The 20,860-nt window shown below is 44.4% G+C and overlaps 4 protein-coding genes across 4 annotated transcripts; all 4 read left to right on the top strand.

Annotated features, from left to right (window-relative positions):
* Positions 1-254: 254 nt before the first annotated feature.
* Positions 255-2,750, top strand: LOC134011770 (hibernation-specific plasma protein HP-55-like). Its single transcript, XM_062451210.1, has 5 exons — positions 255-380; positions 803-1,523; positions 1,660-1,927; positions 2,145-2,292; positions 2,472-2,750. The coding sequence occupies exons 2-5, from the start codon at positions 812-814 to the stop codon at positions 2,664-2,666; spliced, it is 1,323 nt and encodes a 440-aa protein (XP_062307194.1). The 5' UTR covers positions 255-380; positions 803-811; the 3' UTR covers positions 2,667-2,750.
* A 2,965-nt stretch (positions 2,751-5,715) lies between these two features.
* LOC134012328 (NLR family CARD domain-containing protein 3-like) lies at positions 5,716-7,137 on the top strand. Its single transcript, XM_062452121.1, has 2 exons — positions 5,716-5,744; positions 6,186-7,137. Exon 2 carries the CDS (start codon positions 6,319-6,321, stop codon positions 7,135-7,137), a length of 819 nt encoding a protein of 272 aa, XP_062308105.1. The 5' UTR covers positions 5,716-5,744; positions 6,186-6,318.
* Positions 7,138-7,309: 172 nt separating this feature from the next.
* On the top strand, positions 7,310-12,896 carry LOC134011767 (ribonuclease inhibitor-like). Its single transcript, XM_062451207.1, has 8 exons — positions 7,310-7,871; positions 8,611-8,793; positions 9,331-9,498; positions 9,734-9,904; positions 10,057-10,206; positions 10,492-10,541; positions 10,923-11,103; positions 11,353-12,896. Exons 1-8 carry the CDS (start codon positions 7,687-7,689, stop codon positions 11,666-11,668), a joined length of 1,404 nt encoding a protein of 467 aa, XP_062307191.1. The 5' UTR covers positions 7,310-7,686; the 3' UTR covers positions 11,669-12,896.
* A 2,843-nt stretch (positions 12,897-15,739) lies between these two features.
* On the top strand, positions 15,740-19,571 carry carnmt1 (carnosine N-methyltransferase 1). The gene is made up of 8 exons (XM_062451216.1): positions 15,740-15,905; positions 16,264-16,459; positions 16,553-16,719; positions 16,834-16,974; positions 17,253-17,431; positions 17,547-17,660; positions 18,023-18,126; positions 18,652-19,571. Exons 1-8 carry the CDS (start codon positions 15,757-15,759, stop codon positions 18,844-18,846), a joined length of 1,245 nt encoding a protein of 414 aa, XP_062307200.1. The 5' UTR covers positions 15,740-15,756; the 3' UTR covers positions 18,847-19,571.
* The last annotated feature ends 1,289 nt before the right edge of the window (positions 19,572-20,860 follow it).

Below are 20,860 nucleotides of genomic sequence, written 5' to 3'. Positions count from 1 at the left end.
ACAGACTGTATTGATGTAAAAATTGGCATCAGGCACAAATTCTGATTAAGAAAACAGCTGTTAAATCTGCTGGACGTAGCACTTCTATTCCCCAAAAAGTAAACAATGTTTTTGATTTTAAAACCTTGTATCTGTGGTTTATTGCGTAACCTTTCCAAATGGTGTTTGTGTTCCATGTGATGTCTACACAAGGGTAGTGCCATGGCTGGAGATCTTGTTGATCAATAAGCAGTAATCATTACACAAAACAAATATGGAGGCAGGGCATGTGGCTTCAAACAAACATGTTAAAAGTTCAATCCCCCCTACAAAAGGACATCTTCGATTTAGTATATGTGCACAGACTTTAGGGAAAAGCTCTAATCTGTTAAGCGACCCAGGTGAGTACAGTAACTACTTATTCTCTACTAGATTTTATGGAACAATTTAACAATACTGTTTTGAAAAGATGAGGATAGGCAAGGACAATTTAAAATAATAATAATAAAATGTTCTCTATTTTTTAGTTAGTTTTATGTTTACCCTAGTTCTTCCCGAAGGGGTTGGTTGGATATCGATGCTTATCTGTGGGTTTCTGTGAAGCCCTTTTTGACATTGCTTATAAAAAAACGACAGTGTACAAATGAAGTTTGATATCATACATTTGCTTTTAGACAGCTGAAATTTTTTTTTAAGACAATGTTTACATAATTAGAGCGACTGAGACTGTCACCAAATCACAATCCACGAACAACAGCAAACCCAATTGAACCCAAGTTCTTGTATTCTTGTTGAGTCAGTAACACCATGTTTTTTGTGTTAGTTTACCAAGATGCGGACGGCTTTGTGTCTCTGCGTCATTTTGGCAGTGATCTGTTCAGGCTTAGGTCATGAAGGTGACGACCACCACCACGGCAAAGGTCATGGAAAGGGCAAAGGTCATGGAGAGAGACATGGGCACGGACACCATCATGGACACAAACATGAGCACGGGCACCATCACAGAGACAACGGCAAAAACCTCTCCCAACTTCACCGGTTGGTGAAGTTGGGCAACAGCGAGTTTGCCTTCCGTCTCTACAAGAACCTGACGACTCAGCCCGGATCCCAGGGCAAGAACGTTTTCTTCTCCCCGATGAGTGTCACCCTTGCCCTGGCCTCGCTGTCCATAGGTGCCAGGGGTCAGACCCACCAGCAGTTGTTCAGCGGCCTGGGCTTCAACAACACCCTTCTGACCCAGCAGGCGGTCGACGAGGCCTTCAAGACCATCATCACCGTCGCACGCAACGGCTCGTCCGGGGACATGGGCATCGGAGGGGCCCTGTTCATCAAGGACGGCGTTGTTGTGAACCCCGAGTTCCTGGGGGCCTTGGAAGAGTTCTACCTCTCCGACAGTTTCAACATAGACTTCACCAAGACCGCAACAGCCACGGACACGATTAACACATTTGTGGGGAAGAAAACATACGGCAAGATAGACAAGTTGGTCACGGACCTGGACCCAAGCACTGTCATGTACCTTCTCAGCTACATCTACCTCAAGGGTAAGACAACGCCATTTTATAAATGTCCAACAAATCCCCCACTGACTGGATAGAGGGAACTAGTGTTGAGGACGTTTTCTATCCTTTCTTCCCCCCCACCTTGACCTCAGTGTTTGTTGTCTATTATCCAATTTAGGAAAATGGGAGGTTCCTTTTGACCCTAAGGATACCAGAGAGGACGATTTCCGCATCAATGACCAATCAACAGTTAAGGTCCAGATGATGTTTGTGGAGAGTCATTTTAGTTCCTATTATGACAGGGAGATCTCCACCACTGTCCTCCGCCTTAAGTTCAACAACACCCACACCATGATCCTGGCACTGCCAGAGAAAGGCTTGGACACTCTGGAGGAGGTCATATGCAAGGACCATGTCAGCAAGTGGCGCAAGTGGATGCAGGCTAAGTATGAACTGGCTTTTGTGTATACGTATGTATGGATGCATGGATGGATGTGTATTTATGGACATACAGCTAGGGGTTTCTTTGAGTAGGAATCAATGAATTTGTTTGTGCATGTGCAAATGTGTCAGCTGTAATGCAATTTGGGCAGAGAAACTAAATATTAGAACCCACTCTCTATTTCAAATTGTTGTTTTTTTACTCCACATTTTTTTTTGAAGGAGATACAAAGTAGCTATCCCCAAGTTCTCCATCAAAACATCCTACTCCCTCAAGGATGTCCTGAGTGGTATGGGAATGGAGGATATGTTCACAGATGTCGCTGACTTCAGTGGCATTTCAGAGAGTCAGAAGATGAAAGTATCTGAGGTGAGTTCAGATAAGGTTGTAAAAACGTCATCAACACATCATATGAAATCAAATGACAGTTATAAAAATTTGACTTTTTGTTTATTGTAAAAGTTTGCTCAGACGGACTTGTTTGAGGCATAAGAGGTACGGTTGAGGTGCAGTGTAAGGTGTAAACTGTGCTACTTTCTTGCCTCCAGGTGGTGCACCAAGCCACCTTAGATGTGGACGAGTTGGGGGCGACCGCTGCAGCAGCTACAGGAGTTGGCATCGTCCCGTTGTCCTTAAATCGCGCCCCTCTCCTGAAGTTTGACCGTCCTTTCATGGTGCTGGTCGTTGACTCGGTGACTGACAGCATTCTTTTCATGGGCAAGATTGTGGACCCTACCAAATAAATACACGAGTTATGTGGCATGGAATTTGTAGCCTACTTTGTATGAACATGTGATCGATTGCTTCACAATAAAATGTTGACTGTTTTAATGTGTGTGGCAGCTTTCATGAAAGGTTGATTCATAGAATAGTTTATAGGCCCTAGGCCAGGGTCCGACGGCCCGCGAAATAATTTGGTCCGGCCCGCCATGGCACTGCAGGAACCATATTATTAGGTGCATTATTCGTTGGCAGCAGCACTATTTTAATATGTGGAAGAGGACCGTGGAGGCGCGCAGCGTTGCGTACCAATGTACCAAAAAACTTCACCCAGAATACGTTGTTGGTTTGGGCTAAGCCCTGAATGTTTACAACGTATGGCTCCGCGTCTGATTAACACTCAGATCGATATGCAGTCTCAAAAATAGTAGCAATATAAAAAATAATACGATCCCTTTCCGTAATCATGATACCCCCCAAGAAATGTTCGATGCACCCCTAGTCAAAGCAGGCTGCATCCGTGCCAGCTAACATCACAAACCTCACCAAAGAGAAGCAGTTCCAGCCATCACATTAGGGGTGAGTTAATTAAATGTTTGACCAAATATAGCAGGCACATTTTTAAGTTGATAATTCTGTACGGCCCCCGAATGATTTTATAAATATCCAAATGGCCCTTGGCAGAAAAAAGGTTCCCCACCCCTGCCCTAGGCAGTATGGACCAAACCTGCCTAAATAAAAAATAGATGTATCAATACATTTAGGCTATTTATACATATCAAAATACAAATGAAAATAAATAAATGTATGACAAAATATTAATTAAGTTTTTCATTTTTTTACATGGCCATTTATTTCTGTATTTATTTATTTTTGTATTTATTTCTTTCCTCATTTATTTCTGTGTTCATTTAGTTCTGTATTTCCGTATTAGGAAGTAAGGCGAAAGACTTCGCAAAGTGGATGACAGTTTTTAACTCGCTCCTAGACTATAAATATTGCCTACACAATCGATCGTTAGTTTATTCGAGATTTAAAAGTAGTCCATCTGTCTCCGTCTCCTCTATAAAACAGGTAGGTCGATGATCAAAACGCCTTCTCGGTTTGAACGTTGTAGTGGAATCGGTCAACTATTTCCATATTTGGTAACCGACTTCCTGCTTTCTGGTTAAATTTAGTATTAGGCCTTTTTTCTTTTTTAAAACGCTGTCATTTACTGCATAAACATTGCAATTCAGTCAGTTATACAATCCATGTTTCACGGAAGACGAAGGTTTACAGACTCGATGAAAAGGCTGGAAATAGGGAATATTTAAGTGGTATTTTATCTACCTACTATTATCCAGGACTGTTACAGCGTAATACAACATAATTTAATTTCACATAGCCTATAGGATGTGAAAATGGGTTCTTATTCTAGGAAGAAGAATACTTTTCCAATATTTGTGATTAAAACCAAGTTCTACAACTTATTCTGTACAGAGCCATAGAAAAAGAGAGTTGCGACACCAACAACTTCCATTCTCTTTTTCTTTGGCTCTGATTCTGTGTAGATGGGGATTTTCAGTAGATGTGTACTGTAGAACATAGGCTACTAAAGCCACCATAAGGGCTTCTACCAGGGGTCAGGATAGTCTAGTTATGGTGATAACACACCATTAGATTTCTCAGATACGTGAGTAAACAATGGATGTCGTGGAGCAGGATAATGTAAAACCATAGACCTTTTAATAAGTACACCAAGAATCAAAGCTGTTAACCCTTGTGTTATCTTCGGGTCATTCTGACCCATCAGTCATTGTGACCCACCTTCGTATTGCGACAGATTTACCGCATACAAAGACAAAGTGAAGCATATTCTTTTAACCGTTGGGCTGTCTCAGACCCCCCACATTGCAAAGGTTAAAAGAAAATAATTTTAATTTGTTTTTGTATTGGGTAAAATCGGGTAAACACAACGATGGTTCGTTATGAACCTTTGGGTCATGTGACCCGAAGGCAGCACGAGGGTTAAGGGGCGGCTCAGAGTGACCCACTAGAAAAAGAAAGAGAGAACACAATGCTCAAGATGCACAATACTTTTGTAATTTTGTTTCCTCTTCTCAGACTGTTCCCCTCTCATGATAGACAGACTGACTCTAAGATGGAGAGGAGAGGTGAAGACAGAGGTGAGGTATTTATACTAAGATGTAACTCCAGACACACGTACATTTACCAGAATATTAAGTACTTCTGCTTTCCATCTCTGACAGGAGATACAATGTTAATAATATTTTCTGTTTTGGACCTGACAGAAATCTAGTATGTAGTATTTGTAGTTGTTCCAGATGCTTATTTTCTATTCTGTTTCCCTCTCCTCTATTTTATTTCCCTCTCTATCCACCCCCCCCCTCTCCCTCTCTTGCCATCTCTCTCTCTCTCTCTCTCTCTCTCTCTCTCTCTCTCTCTCTCTCTCTCTCTCTCTCTCTCTCTCTCTCTCTCTCTCTCTCTCTCTCTCTCTCTCTCTCTCTCTCTCTCTCTCTCTCTCTGATGTATATTGTCTCCAGAAGCAGAGTTTGTGGACGGACACAGGTCTTCTCTCATACAGAGGGTTACCATGGTGAAACCCATAGCAGATACCCTGCTACAGAAGGGTATGATCCATCCTGAGCGCTACTCCAAGATAGAAGCTGCCCCGACCAGACAGGACCAGATGAGGAAGCTGTACAAGGCGTTAACCTAAGGGACGGTCAAATCAGCCTTCTACAGGATCCTCCAGGAGACAGAACCTTATTTGGTCCAGGACCTGGGTAAGCTCTGCTAACATCTGCTGTTTATCTAATATTCTAACAATGAAAAATGTGAAACAATGTGAAATGTACAGAAAACTCTTCTCTGTATCAATCTACTCACAGGGAATGCTCAGCAAAGTAAAAGTGAACCTAGGCAGATCTTCACTGAGTCTACCTGATCACCACACCTCATTGGTGCCATGTGTGTTTAGAGTCTGGAAGATTCCAGGCTGCTACCAAGTCACACTCACTTCTGTGTTTAAATCTTCTTGTCTTTCATAATATAGAGGGCACATCCCAGGACCCACAAAGCAATGCAAAACCACCAGGGTAAGATGACTAGCCTTTTATTTTGGAAACAGCTGAGACTCTGGGATAACATTATAATAACATAATAACTCTGATATATGATTTGTATATTTATTGATATATGTTACTAATCAAGTGCAGTAGAAGTGCTGACAGTCACTGTTTCTCATTCTCTTCATCTTGATCAGTGGTTAATGATAGACCTCTTCATTATACATGTTCTTTACAAGTGTGTAAACTTTTGACCACAACTGTATGTTACTAATCCTATAAGTGCAGTTGAAGTGTTGACAGTAACTGTCTCTTATTCTCTTTGTCCCTCTTGACACCTCCTTCCATCATCACTTCCTTGTTTACTGTCTTTACATTTCCCCTCTCATCCACACATCTCCTTTTCCCCATTTTCCATCTCTCTCCCTTTCCCCCCCTTCTCTATCTCTCTCCCTCTGTCTCATTCTACAGTGAGTAGTGAGTCTCCAGTGTGCAGAAAACCAGACCACATCCTGCACATTAATGTATCCTTAGCCAACAACATTTGTACATAAACTAATCCATTGTTAAATACACTGTATATAACATATAGTTTTGGTAATATATGGAGTCTATGTTTATATGTGCTTCTATGGTATTTATCCTAGCAGTAATACTCAGAGTTAAAAAGAAACTTCAAGATAGTTTGAAGATAAAGTTCAGACACATCTTAGAAGGAACCACAGAAGATGAGACAACTCTCCTCAACAGCATCTTCATTCCACTCTACATGACAACGGGGGAGAGTGAAGGGGTCAATAAAGAACATGAGATCATGCAGATTGAATATCCATCCAAGGGCAAACCATCATCAGAAATGCCAGTCCACTATAGTGACATCTTCAATCCCCGAGATGAACAAGAGACAAATATCTTGACTGTGCTGACGAAGGGCATCGCTGGCATTGGAAAAACCATCTCAGTGCACATGTTCATCCTAGACTGGGCAGAAGGGAAATCCAATCAGGATATAGATTTAATCTTTGTGCTTCCATTCCGAGAGCTGAATTTGATCAAGGATGGCTTCAGTCTACATGGTCTTCTGAAGGAATTTCATCCAGAGCTTAAGGAGATAGAAGATGTGAAGAAACTCAACAACCACAAAGTGCTGTTCATCTTGGATGGGATGGATGAATGCAGATGTCCTCTGGATTTCCAAAGCAATGAGAGAGTGTCTGATGTCACGAAGGAGTGTCCAGTTGATGTTCTGCTGACCAACATCATGAAGAAGAATCTGCTTCCCTCTGCTCTCCTCTGGATAACCTCCCGACCTGCAGCAGCCAGTCAGAACTCAACTTCACCGCAGTCATTGTCTGCGGTGAAGTTGAGGGAGATTTCAGAGCAGACAAAGTACATATTCCCCAATAATCGTGGTGAATATTAGAGCTTGAGAACGAGCCGAGGACTTCGGTTGATCCGTTTGCGATTATCTCTGGATTATATTATAGGCTATATAATTTCCTTTTGGGATTGTCTGCACGACGTTTCATCAACACTGAACTACTCAAAGAGGACGGTGTCGTGATGGCTACTGTTTTGTTCAGATCGGTCGTCAGGCTAGGTACGGGACAACAGTCTTCTGAGCAGCAGTTTAGTTTTGTGGGCAGCGGGAACGGAGCTTCTCGTGCTCTTGCTAACAACCGCTACAGCTGCTAAAGGACACCTCTGACCATGATGGACAAAGTGGCTCCGTTTTCCATTCAATGTGTTTATAGTCCTGGTTGTAGATCAAAACACGTGTTTAAAGGTAAAGTATGGGGTCTGTTTATCTAGTAAGTTTAGTCAAAGGAGTAAATAACATTAATATTACAATAAGACGGTCTTTAATTTGATGTTTGTAGAGGTGTAGGAACCCTGGATGTGATGTGAATCCTGGCTGCCAAGAGACCTCCAGTCAACAGTCTGAACCACTTCATCACACTGCAGCTCATGAATGTTCTGTTTCTACAGACTGACTGACATGAAGCTCAGACATGAGGGCTGTGTATCGCTGGTCTCCTCCCTCCAGTCACCAGGCTGTCCTCTGAGAGAGCTGCACCTGGACGGGATAGATGAGGGTGACCTGAGTGTTGTCTATGCTGCCCTGAGAGGTCCACACTCTAAACTGGAGACACTGAGGTCAGTATCTGTAGAGGAGTCTTCACATGATGACAACACAAACATGAACACATTGTTGGACAGTTGGGTAGGTTGACATGGTCATCCTCAGAGCCAGTTATGAAGCAGTATATTTGAGTTCAGTTGTTTTACAGACCACTCACCGTCCTTCAGATTCACTATAGGACACAGAAGGTAGGAGAGATGGGGAGGTTGTTTGAATTTATATAAGTCTACCACTCAGTTACTATTAGCTAGGTTACATTTACATTTAGTCATTTAGCAGACGCTCTTATATCCAGAGCGACTTACAGTAAGTACAGGGACATTCCCCCGAGGCAAGTAGGGTGAAGTGCCTTGCCCAAGGACACAATGTCATTTTGCATGCCGGGAATCGAACTGGCAACCTTCAGATTACTAGTCCGATTCCCTAACCGCTCAGCCACCTGACTCCCCAATGGTTACCATAGTAACCATTCAAAAGACACAGTTGACCGTGGCAGAGTGAATCAGTGTATCTCTAAACACACCTCCCATGTAGTACATCACTGGCTGTATGTATTACATACGCTTTATAGTAGTAGTGTAAACACTACAAAATGATTTGCAACAACAGGAATATTATCTTTATGTATCAGGAGAAACACACAGGTATGACAGAGGTGTAGATGTGATGTGAATCCTGGCTGTCAAGAGACCTCCAGTCAACAGTCTTAACACCTTCATCACACTGCAGCTCATGAATGTTCTGTTTCTACAGACTGACTGACATCATACTCAGACATGAGGAATGTGCATCACTGGCCTCCTCCCTCCAGTCACCAGACTGTCCTCTGAGAGAGCTGCACCTGGAGGATACTCATGTGTTATCTGTTGTTGATGATGACATGGGGGTTATCTATGCTGCCCTGAGAGGTCCACACTCTAAACTGGAGACACTGAGGTCAGTATCTGTAGAGGAGTCTTCACATGATGACAACACAAACATGAACACATTGTTGGACAGTTGGTTAGTTTGACATGGTCATCCTCAGAGCCAGTTATGAAGCAGTATATTTGAGTTCAGTTGTTTTACAGACCACTCACCGTCCTTCAGATTCACTATAGGACACAGAAGGTAGGAGAGATGGGGAGGTTGTTTGAATGTATATAAGTCTATCACTCAGTTACTATTAGCTAGGTTACCATAGTAACCATTCAAAAGGGAATATTCAACTCAGCAGAGTGAATTAGAGTATTTCTAAACACAACTTACATTTAGTACATCACTTGCTGTATGGATTACACATGCTTTATCAAAGTAGTGTAAACACTACAAAATTCTCTGTAACAACAGGAATATTATCTTTATGTATCAGGAGAAACAAAGAGGTATGACAGAGGTGTAGATGTGATGTGAATCCTGGCTGTCAAGAGACCTCCAGTCAACAGTCTGAACCACTTCATCACACTGCAGCTCATGAATGTTCTGTTTCTACAGACTGACTGACATCATACTCAGACATGAGGAATGTGCATCACTGGCCTCCTCCCTCCAGTCACCAGACTGTCCTCTGAGAGAGCTGCACCTTGGGGGGATTAAGGATGATGACCTGAGTGTTGTCTTTGATGCCCTGAGAGGTCCACACTCTAAACTGGAGACACTGAGGTCAGTACCTGTAGCGGAGTCTTCACATTAACATAACCCAGTACACATTGATGGACATAGACTGTCACAGGCAGAGGATGTTATGATTAACATGATCATGTTATGGTAACACTGTCATTGAAAATACTTTTGACTAGAGATGCATTTGAACTTTTGTGGAATATATCATTGTAGTATCACTCCTGTCTACTAGTAAATCTTCATGTTATCATGTGTTTCCTCATGTCTGATTCAGGTCAAACAGGTGTTACCTAACGGAGGACAGTTGTAGAAAGTTATCTTCAGCTCTCAGCTCAAACTGTCACCTGAGAGAGTTGGACCTGAGTCACAATGACCTGCAGGATTCAGGAGTGAAGCTGCTTTCTGATGGACTGAAGAGTCCACACCATAGACTGGAGATCCTGAGGTCAGTGATCAGAGACACATGGAACCAGACAGGGACACAGAACATGTTGAAGAAGTCAATGTATGTCAGTCAACAATGTACCCAGTGATGTCAACAACACCCACCAGCAGAGGGCAGCAGTGTTGCAACGTCCTGTTCACTTCTCTCTGCAGGCTGTCGTTCTGTGGAGTCACAGAGGAAGGCTGTGCTTCTCTGGCTTCAGCTCTCAGCTCAAACTGCCCCCTGAGAGAGTTGGACCTGAGCTTCAATCACCCAGGAGACACGGTTCTCTCTGGTCCACTCTGTAGACTGGAGAAACTCAAGTTAGTGTTGGTCACTGATATATTTCTCTTCATTTGCCATGTTTAATGCTGAGTAGTTGATCATTATTATAGAATTATGTTTTGGTGAGGTTCTGGGCGCCTAGTTACAAAAGCTGTTTGTGTTTTGATGTTCTGTGTTTCTCATGTTGGTCTGAGAACAGTCAGGTCCTGAAAAGGAGTTATTTACTGTCACTCTTCACACACAGCCAGGTCCCTTTACTTTGTTAATCATCTCTGTTCCTGACCACTCTTCATACACTGTGTGTGTCTCTCTGTCTCTCACAGTCTGGACCACAATGAAGAGATCTGGGTGAAACCACAGCTGCTTAAGAAGTGTAAGTGTTGTTTTGTACATCCAACATTGAGACTTGATGTTGATATAGTGTTTGTGTCTGTGGTGGGGTTAGAGATACACACATACAGTACATACTGACACATTTACTCACTGACACACACACACAGAGGCAGTTAAACTATACCTGGCGTCACTGTGTTGCTCGTCAGTAATGCTTCCACTCTTACTGGGTTCAATCCCAGAATCCTCTGACTAAAAATCACACTTGACCATTTGACAGAAACAACCTCTCACTCACTGACCAGATGGAAATGTAAACACGTGTATCTGATCATTCATTGAAGAGTGAGTTGAACCGATTCTACTTGGTTACATCCAGACACACACCGTTCTGATCCAGCCTCTCTCCTCTGTTCTGTAGATGCCTGTGATCCAACACTGGACCCAAACATAGCTCACAGAGTACTCTCTCTGTCTGAGGAGAACAGGAGGGTGAAGGAGGACCAGCTGTATCCTGATCACCCAGAGAGGTTTGATGAAGTGCAGCAGGTGCTGTGTAGAGAGGGTCTGACTGGACGCCATTACTGGGAGGTGGAGGGGTGGTTTAACCCTTGTGTTATCTTCGGGTCATTCTGACCCATCAGTCATTGTGACCCACCGTCGTATTGCGACAGATTTACCGCATACAAAGACAAAGTGAAGCATTTTCTTTTAACAGCTAGGCTGTCTCAGACCCCCCACATTGCAAAGGTTAAAAGAAAATTATTTTAATTTGTTTTTGTATTGGGTAAAATTGGGTAAACACAACGATGGTTCGTTATGAACCTTTGGGTCATGTGACCCGAAGGCAGCACGAGGGTTAAGGTAGGAGTGACGTATAGAAGCATCATTAGGAGAGGGAGCAGTGCTTCCTGTTCACTTGGAGACAACGACAGATCCTGGTGTCTGCGCTGGTCTGGTTCTAGACTCTCTGTTCATCACAATCATGAAACCACTTTAATACCTGTCATGTTCTCTAACCCCAGCAGAGTAGGAGTTTACCTGGACTGGCCAGCTGGCGTTCTGTCCTTCTACATTATCTCCTCTGACACAATGACCCACCTGTACACATTCATCACCACCTTCTCTGAGCCCCTCTACACAGGGTTTAGGTTTAATACGATCTAGTGGTGGGCCGTTATCGGCGTTAACCCGCTGCGTTAACGTGAGACTCTTATCGGGCGATAATTTCTTTTCCGCCGTTAATCTATTCTCAAAGTTGGGTTGGGAGCTGGGTCTATACTACGCAAGCTATGATGACTTTCACCTTGATATTTTAGCGCGAATGTATACCTAGCCGAATTGCACTGTAGAGGGCGAGAACGGAGTCTTCGAACCTGTGTGTATGCCTTGTGTATGAAATTATCACATCAAACGTGACGTGCTAACATGGATGCAGCTATGAAGCCGCCTGGTTTGCTTCAGGGAAAATGTATTTTTATGAAGCTTCCCAATGGAAACCTCGACAAGACTAAGGTTGTTTGCACCTTGTGCTATGCGGAATTAGTTTACTGTAGGAGTTCTTCCAGTCTCAAATACCACCTAAACGCAAAGCATCCCTTAGCTAATGCGGAAGATGCCGGGCCAAGCACTGATGTAGCGCAGGGGAAGAGTCGTCGTCAAACTACGATGTTCGAGTGCAACCGAGGCAAGCCCATCAGCAAAGCTCTAACAGCTTTCTCAAGCAGTTTGTGATGCATTTTGGAAACAGGAGATGAGCTCCTGGTCTAATGCGCCACCTGGCTTGAGAAACCCGTTCTCAAAGACTTACTTTTAGTCATTATTTGGGTAGCACACATATTCTGAATGCCTTCGGCGGAATTCAAATGAGCCATTTTAATCTAGATTAATCTAGATTAACGCCAAGATTACAGTGAGATTAATCTAGATTAAAAAAATGTATCTATGCCCACCACTAATACGATCTCATCCTCATCCTCACCCTTCTCAGGGACACAACATGAGTCTCCATGGAAACATCCCAGCTCCTAGTGCACACACACACACATCAGAACATCACACACTCATTCACACACACTCACAAACATCACACACACATACCAGAATGTATTGCCTAATTACACTATGACATCGTTTTATATAGGTATTCATTAACTATATACACAGTGGTGCATGCTATCAGCATTTTGATAGTAATATATTCATACAGACATTATTCTGGGTTCTATTCCAAACAGGGTCAGTGGCTTCACCTATTTTGATGCATCAATGTACATTCTATTGTGTTACCTGTGTTTTCATTATACTTATTACTTATTCTGTAACTGTACATTGTGAGTTACCTGGGCACTAATAAAGTGAATGAAAGTGAACACACAATCTAAATGTGTTGGTATTTATGGTTACTTCTACATAAACTGAAAAATGTGGCCTACACTATTTTATTCCTCTCAAAGGGGTGTTTTTTTTGTTTCTAACCTTTCAGTTTTTTTCCTTGAGACTTGTGTCTTGGAAAACAACAAGAGCTCTGGCCTCATGGTCACGTTGCTTCAGCAAATAACTTTACACAGAATTACAGATAACTTCATGCACTGTTAACTCAGATTGGTACATTGTCACCACACCTGTTCCCATAGCGACAAAAGCGTGCAAACCGACCCTACGGCAGGGTGGGAAACATCCTTTTTAAACACAAGTAAAACTATATAAATATAAACATCCCTGTATATGACAAAGGGCATAGAACCACCCCCAAAACAATAGCTAGGTTGTAGTTACCGAGCACAAGTCATCTACATGAAACCTAACTTGACAGAACCACACAGACGATTACACCTTTTTCATTTTTTTAATTTCTTTATGGAGACACGCCCCCAGGCTGTCCAGCCAATGAGAGAGGAGGAGTAGAACATCTCTGAGTCTAAAGGGAGGAGGATACAAACCACTGTAATGCCATCTCAGCATCCTAAAAAACACTAACGTCTCAAATTCGCTCACAACACCCCCCTCGTTTGGAGCCGTGGGCGTTTCCGCACCCATGACGACGGTGACCAGACCGGTAGAGGGAGGGAGAGAAGGGAGGAGGGTGGGAGGACTCTTATATTTCTAGAACCAGAGCTGCCACTCAGCCCAGGGAAGCAGGTAAGAACTGAGTCCAGGAGAGGGGGAGGAGGGAGGGAGAGAAGGGAGGAGGGGGGCAGGACTGTTGTATTTCTATAACCAGAACAAAAGGAGAGAGGGAGGGGTCTGGAGATTGGAGAGAGATGGTTGAACTGATGAGAGAGAGAGAGAGAGAGAGAGAGGTGGGAGGAAAGGAGGAAAGAGAAAGATAGGAAAGAGTATTTAAAATCTCAGCCCAAAAATGTACAGATTTGTCTTCTACCTATGAATGTTTGTGAGTTTAGGTAGATGATGATATTGGAGTGCGTGTGTGTATGACAGTGTGTGTGTATGAGTGTGTGTGTGTCTTACCTGCGTAGGGCACTACAGATCTCCGAGGGGAATGATTTCTTCGTTGATAAAAAACTTGATGGTCTCCTCCTCCCAGTCCTCCATGTTGCTGTCCAGCTCGTCCGTGTCCACTCCTGGAGAGAGAGGTCAGGGGACAGGTGAGGGGTCATGGTTAGAGGTGAGGGGCAGGTGTACATCTCAACTCGTCTGAAATATATGGCATCCCGGCAACGATTAGCTGTCAAGAGACACTGATTAACAGTTCATCCCGTTAATTAGCGGTTAGTATCCTACCAAAATCGTTACTTGGAGCCTTCCCAAGTGTTGACTGAACGCGAAAGTCTACCGGTTTACCTTTAGAAGAGGTACCATGCCTCCCACTGCTCCTATACCACCCCGGTGTCTGGCAGAGTGGGTTACTGGGCGTCCGGTCGGTGGGTGAGACAGTTCACCAGAGCGGAGCAGCAACGGAGCCACTGGAGGAGAGAGAACTCCAAATACAAACCCTCGCCAGATGTCTTGTCAAAAGACTCAGTGGTTTGCTTTGTTTCAACAGGTCCAACAGTCCCAAAAGTACCTGAATGAGAGTTAGGTTCAAATATTATGACATTATTCGTCAATACCACACAGAAACCATAAAGTCTCTCAGCATAGGGGATTTATGTTGGGGGGTTTTTTCTCCATGGAAACAGTCCCACTCCTGTTCCAACACACCTGTGTGACATGATGGGGTGTGGTCGAGGGTAACACTCACACACAAATCAGAACATCACACACACACACCAGAACGTTTTGCCTAATTACAGCATGACATAGTTATCGATAAGTATTCATTAACTATAGGCCTATATACACAGTGGTGTAAGCTATCAGTATTTTTATAGTAATGTATTTATACAGACATTACTCTGGGTTATATTCCAAACAGGGTCAGTGGCTTCGCTTATTTTGATATGCATCAATGTACATTTCCCAGTCCCACAGGGAAAAGGGTCCAACTTCAGCGCTCTCTCCTCAGGCCTCCCTAAACCAGAACTCTCTCCTCAGACCCCTCTAAACCAGAACTCTCTCCTCAGGCCCCTCTAAACCAGAACTCTCTCCTCAGGCCCCTCTAAACCAGAACTCTCTCCTCAGGCCCCTCTAAACCAGAACTCTCTCCTCAGGCCCCTCTAAACCAGAACTCTCTCCTCAGGCCCCTCTAAACCAGAACTCTCTCCTCAGGCCCCTCTAAACCAGAACTCTCTCCTCAGGCCCCTCTAAACCAGAACTCTTTCCTCAGGCCCCTCTAAACCAGAACTCTCTCCTCAGGTCCCTCTAAACCAGAACTCTCTCCTCAGGCCCCTCTAAACCAGAACTCTCTCCTCAGGCCCCTCTAAACCAGAACTCTCTCCTCAGGCCCCTCTAAACCGGAACTCTCTCCTCAGGCCCCTCTTATCAGGTGTAGCCACGATAGGACTAGGACTTTTGACTTTTAGTAGGTAGTGCAAATGCCCTGCAAAGTAGCCTATTGCATGCAGTATCTGCATACAATCGGGAAATGGTTTTGTCGGTCCAAATAGCCAGAAAAGTATGCTGACTCCCATGGAAATGCAGAATGGTACCTGAGCAGAACATGCTGGCATTTTGGGGTCACTGTGTCATGAGATATAGGCCTGCTAGGCTAAGTAGTATGGTATGATGGGTATGTGGACGTAACATAGTGATGGATAGTCAGAAATTGTGATCAGGTTATCAAGATCGACTGCTTTTCCTGTATCTGTCTTTTTTCTCTCTCGATTGGTTGAGTCTGTGTGGTGCTTTCAGACATGGCCGAAGAAACCGGGGAGCTAGCAACGGATGGAGAGCAAGCAGAAGCGTATTTTCATAAGAAAAGGGCTAAATGTACGCCGGAAGAGGAGGCGAAGCTCGAAAGGCAACACTTTTGGAAAGTGATCGATGCGTTTAGATATTATAGGTACTGCAATGACACGATAACGTTACACAATGATTTTAACATAAGAACTGGCAGGCTAACTGGCTAGCTTGATAGCTAGCTAACCCACCACAACAAAGTTCACATGTACAGTCGCTTGTTTCTCGCCATTATTTTGAATAATAATGACCATGTAATTTAGACGTTTTTTACTGACAGTTAAAAAAAAAAATCAAGCTAGCTATGTGGTGCTATATAATCGTTTTCATAACGGCGATGTGTGGAAATTGTTCGCGCTAGAGCTAGCTTGAAGTGCTAGGATCCTTGACAAGTTGGCACGCTTTGTTTTATATATTGTCATGTCATATTGTCGTAAATAGCGTCCTAACTGCTATTCCAGAATCCATGTACAAGAGCGTGTGAAGCGCGCAGAGAGTCAGTACCGAAGTCTTCCACAGCACCATCAGATGCTTCTCCCGGCGGTCCCGTCCAACCTCGCCCGCATCCAGTACTGTGTGGACCACAACCAGGATGTACTGCAAGCCATCGTACTCAACTGTGTCCACATGTTCGAGAATATGGAATACGGCGAAGAGGTGAGACTGACTTAACACACACTCAGTACACGCCACCTTCAGTGTCAGCATAATGTCCGTTTATCCTTTGTAATGGTCCCTTTGTGTCGTTAGGACGACCTGAGGAAGGTGCGGCCATCCACGACGTTCGACATGGACAAGCTCAAGTCAACCATCAAGCAGTTTGTGCGAGACTGGAGTGAGGCGGGTCAGGCAGAGAGAGACTCCTGCTACCTGCCCCTCATCCAGGAAGTCCAGAGACTCTTCCCCAGTGACCAATAGTGAGAAGACGCACACACACACACTTGTGCACACATTTGACATTTACGTTTAGTTTATTTGAGTGTTGTTTTGACATGATGTATTCCTGATGTGTATGCTGGTTTTCTGTCCAGTGACTTGTCGAAGGTGAGCGTGCTTGTGCCAGGGGCGGGGCTTGGGCGGTTGGCGTGGGAAATTGCTCGCCTTGGCTACGTCTGCCAAGGCAATGAGTGGAGCTTCTTCATGCTCTTCTCTTCCAACTTTGTCCTCAACAGGTATTTCTGTCTGTCACACACACACACACACACACACACACACACACACACACACACACACACACACACACACACAGAGGCGCTGTTGGATGAGTTGCTTCTATGTGTCATATTGATTCAACCTCAGCAAATTGTGAAGAATGGGAAGGATATAGAAACATTTTAACTAAGAAGATATTACACTCGAATTTGCAGAAGAAAATTTGTCCCAATAGTATTAAGGTTCTCTTCAGAAAGTGCATGAATATTTGACCTCAAACTCTCTTCCTTCTCTGCAGATGTGACAAGGTCAACTCCTTCACCTTGTATCCATGGATACACCAGTTCAGCAACATCAAGAGGTCAGCTGACCAGACCCGGCCAATCACCTTCCCCGATGTCAACCCCCAGAGCCTGCCTCCAACCTCTGACTTCTCCATGGTTGCCGGAGACTTCCAGGAAGTGTACACCGAGCCAGGTGAGTGAGATTTGAACCCCAGCGTGGCCCAGCGAGGGAGAAAGCTACACTGGCGAGCGACACCCCCGACACCTGTTCCACCCCCACACAAACATCTCGATGTTTATCTCTACAGAGTCCTGGGACTGCGTGGCCACATGCTTCTTCATCGACACGGCTCACAACGTCGTTGACTACATCGAGACCATCTGGAACATTCTCAAACCCGGCGGCGTCTGGATCAATCTGGGTGAGACCTCAACCCTGAACAGACCATACGCCTCAACAGTGGTCAGTTTTCTGGATTCTCATCCTAAGCACACGTAGCAGTTTTTTGTTTCTGTTTGGTCTCCACGATGGGATACACTAGTGGGTGAATGTGCAGTTCCTTAATAATACCAGGTGAATGTGTGAATTACCATTGAATACGGAGGTTACAGTAATGTCAATATATAATAGTAGGTGAATGGCTGGTGAATAGCTAGTGAATGAGGTTATAATAATGTTTATACTTAGTTAATAGTTGGTGAATTGCTGGTGACAGGGTGAATGGCTGCTGAATGTGTGCGAGGCTTCACTAAACCAAGGTTGTGCTTTCGCTCGGCTGCCCAGGGCCTCTGCTCTACCACTTTGAGAACATGGCCAACGAGCTGTCCATCGAGCTGAGCTACGAGGACGTGAGGGCGGCCATCATTAAATACGGCTTCGACATGGAGGTGAGTGGGGGGGGGGGTGGTGACGTGAACAGACACCCTGATGCACCTCAGCTCCTGCAGTCTCAAACACTCTGGCACATTCGTTTGGAAACTGTTTGGATCCGATACAGGAAGTGTCCACCCCATGCACTGAGCCAGCTGCTGTCACTAATGAGCTGTAAGATTGGTGCTGATTAGCCGGTCTGGGTGATTGGAATCAGCCGAGTGGCTGGGTGGAAGCTCCACTTTCTGAACCAGAAATGTCCACAACTATTTAATGCAGGGCTGTCCAACGCAGTTCCTAGAGGTCAACCCTCCTGTAGGTTTACCTACCTCCAAACCCAGTTGGAACTAACCCGATTCAGCTCTGTCAACCAGCTAATCATAAGAATCTGCTGTGACAACATAGGATTTGAACAACAAGATTGTATAAGAACGGTAACTCTCTCAGGGAACAGGGTTTTCCAGTCCTGATGAACTAGACGTGTTCTGATGCTCGAGTGTAACGTGCGTGAAGATGTTTAAGACGTCCCTGATCCGTTACAGGTGGAGAGGGAGTCAGTCCACACCACCTACACGGAGAACGCCTGCTCCATGCTCAAGTACCTGTACGACTGTGTCTTCTTCGTGGCTCGGAAACCCGCCCACCTGTACGCCGATGCCAACGGTCTCCAGGAAGTGCCGCAGGGCCACCCGGCGGCATCGCCGCGGCTGCAAGAGTCTGGCGACAGTCTGACGTGACGTCCGGCGCGGGCCGTGCGACGTCACCCAGAACGGAGAGCGAGGCACGCGATGATAAAAACGAACCGGACACGAAGGAGAACTAAGGAAACACCACGACATGGAGTGGATTGATGTTGGTGATTTTTTTCCCCGTTATTTTTTGTATCACGTCATCGCTGAAGCTGCCAGTTTCCCCCTCCACTCACTGTCTGAGAAGTGTGTGTGCTTGGTTAAGGACAGAAGATGCACCCTTAAGCACAGAAGTACACACTTGGTCACAAGTTTCACATTGTGACATTGCAATGCCATGTGTGGGTTTGGACAGAATGATGAGTCATGATGTAGTGAGAGTTTTGTGGAATTTTATTGTACTACGTTAGTGGTGGTATAGACATGCAATATTACTGACAGGTGACAGACTATTGACCAGATCTATATGCATTTTTTTCAGCCTGCCAGTAATATGTGCCATAGTTGTGGAGTGATTACTGTGGAGTTCCATGGCCTGAATTGTCTGCATCACACACCCAATGTATTTATTGCAAAACATAGTATCACCAAGTTATGCTATGACTGAGAATCCTGAGCCTAGCAAATGCGTCTTAGCATCTAGTTGTCTGTCTGCTGGCGATAAGGGGTTTGAAAATAAAAGTTGTTTTAAACTTTAAGGCGGGACTCTGAATGAGTTCCAGCATTACTTATTGGATTTTGCGTCATAATAAAGACATACACTTTTAAAAATAGTTTTGTTGTTTGGCACATTTTTATGGTAATTTGTTTTAAACATGTTATTTATATAGTGATTATAGTGGATGCGCAACAACTTGGTGGTGGGCGGACATGGACGCCGGATACGCGCTCCCATTGGATAGATTCACCACTCTACGTCGAGCTCCAACTCACTTTCGCACGATGTGTTCCCAGTGATTATTGAAGTCGTAAACGGCATCTGCGACTACTGACTCGCTGAAGTTAACAAATCAACTTCTCCGACTACCTGTGATATACATGTGGAGCTTGCATTCATGACGAAAAGGCGAGCAGAGCAAGTTTTGTTTCACGACGTTCCCTCCAAAAGATGCGTCTGCTTATCAGGCTGCTTTGATACGCAGTTAGAAAGCATGGCTGCAACCGGGGGCTTGAGTCCGCCATCCTTGCTCGCTTTGTTGGGTAGTCGGTGCAGAAAGAGGCCGTTTTATTTCGAAGACGAAGAGGAACATCGTGGAAAGATGCAGCCACGTAAGATTGCAACCATCGACCATCGTATGTGCGCGTCGTTTGATTCGCCGACTATGAGTTCTGGAAGCTTCCTAGACAGGAGCTGTGCAAATTCGGCATCTTCATCAACAAATTCCAAGAAACGTGCACGAGAGGACTCAAGCATTTCCAAAACCGCTTCTCCTGAAGTTGTAAGTAGGCCAGTTGTGGGGATGTGTATGTGTACTAGTTCGAATACGCTTGCTAAGAAATCCACGAAGACACCAATTTCTTATGACCGCTAGATGTCGCTAGTAGCACACGCTGTTGCCTTTCACTTGGGTATATTTCATCCAGATTATCTTCTTGTGTCTTAACCCTTTACTAAAGTCTATAGTGCCGAGTTGACCAAGACTTCTTAATGCAAATCTACACCTGTCTCATTTGTAATACTTCCTCTTTTCATGTTCACCCAAGGCCACACACAAACACGTGAACAAGGAAGAAGATGACTTGAGCCGTTTCAACTCATTTCAGTACTGGCGGATGCCCTTGTCACAATTGGATCTGTCTCTAATAAACACCGGAGATATGGAGGACACAAATAAACTGTCCTGTGTCAAAGACTCCTCTGATGCCATGGAGACCTGAGACGAATCAAACTGGACTTGACACACACACACACTGACATGCACACAGCACTCTCACAATTAGTGTAGCATAGCCTACATAAGAACAACACTATGGACAATGTATTATGATGGTTCTGACTTGTCTAGTTATAGACTCCCCAATAACATTGAGTTAAACACACACACCATAATACATCACACAA

The sequence above is a fragment of the Osmerus eperlanus genome, chromosome 25, assembly GCF_963692335.1.
Source record: "Osmerus eperlanus chromosome 25, fOsmEpe2.1, whole genome shotgun sequence".
Classification (NCBI taxonomy): Eukaryota; Metazoa; Chordata; class Actinopteri; order Osmeriformes; family Osmeridae; genus Osmerus; species Osmerus eperlanus.
Note: the sequence above shows the minus strand (reverse complement) of the source record. Positions and strands in the feature narration are given on the sequence as shown.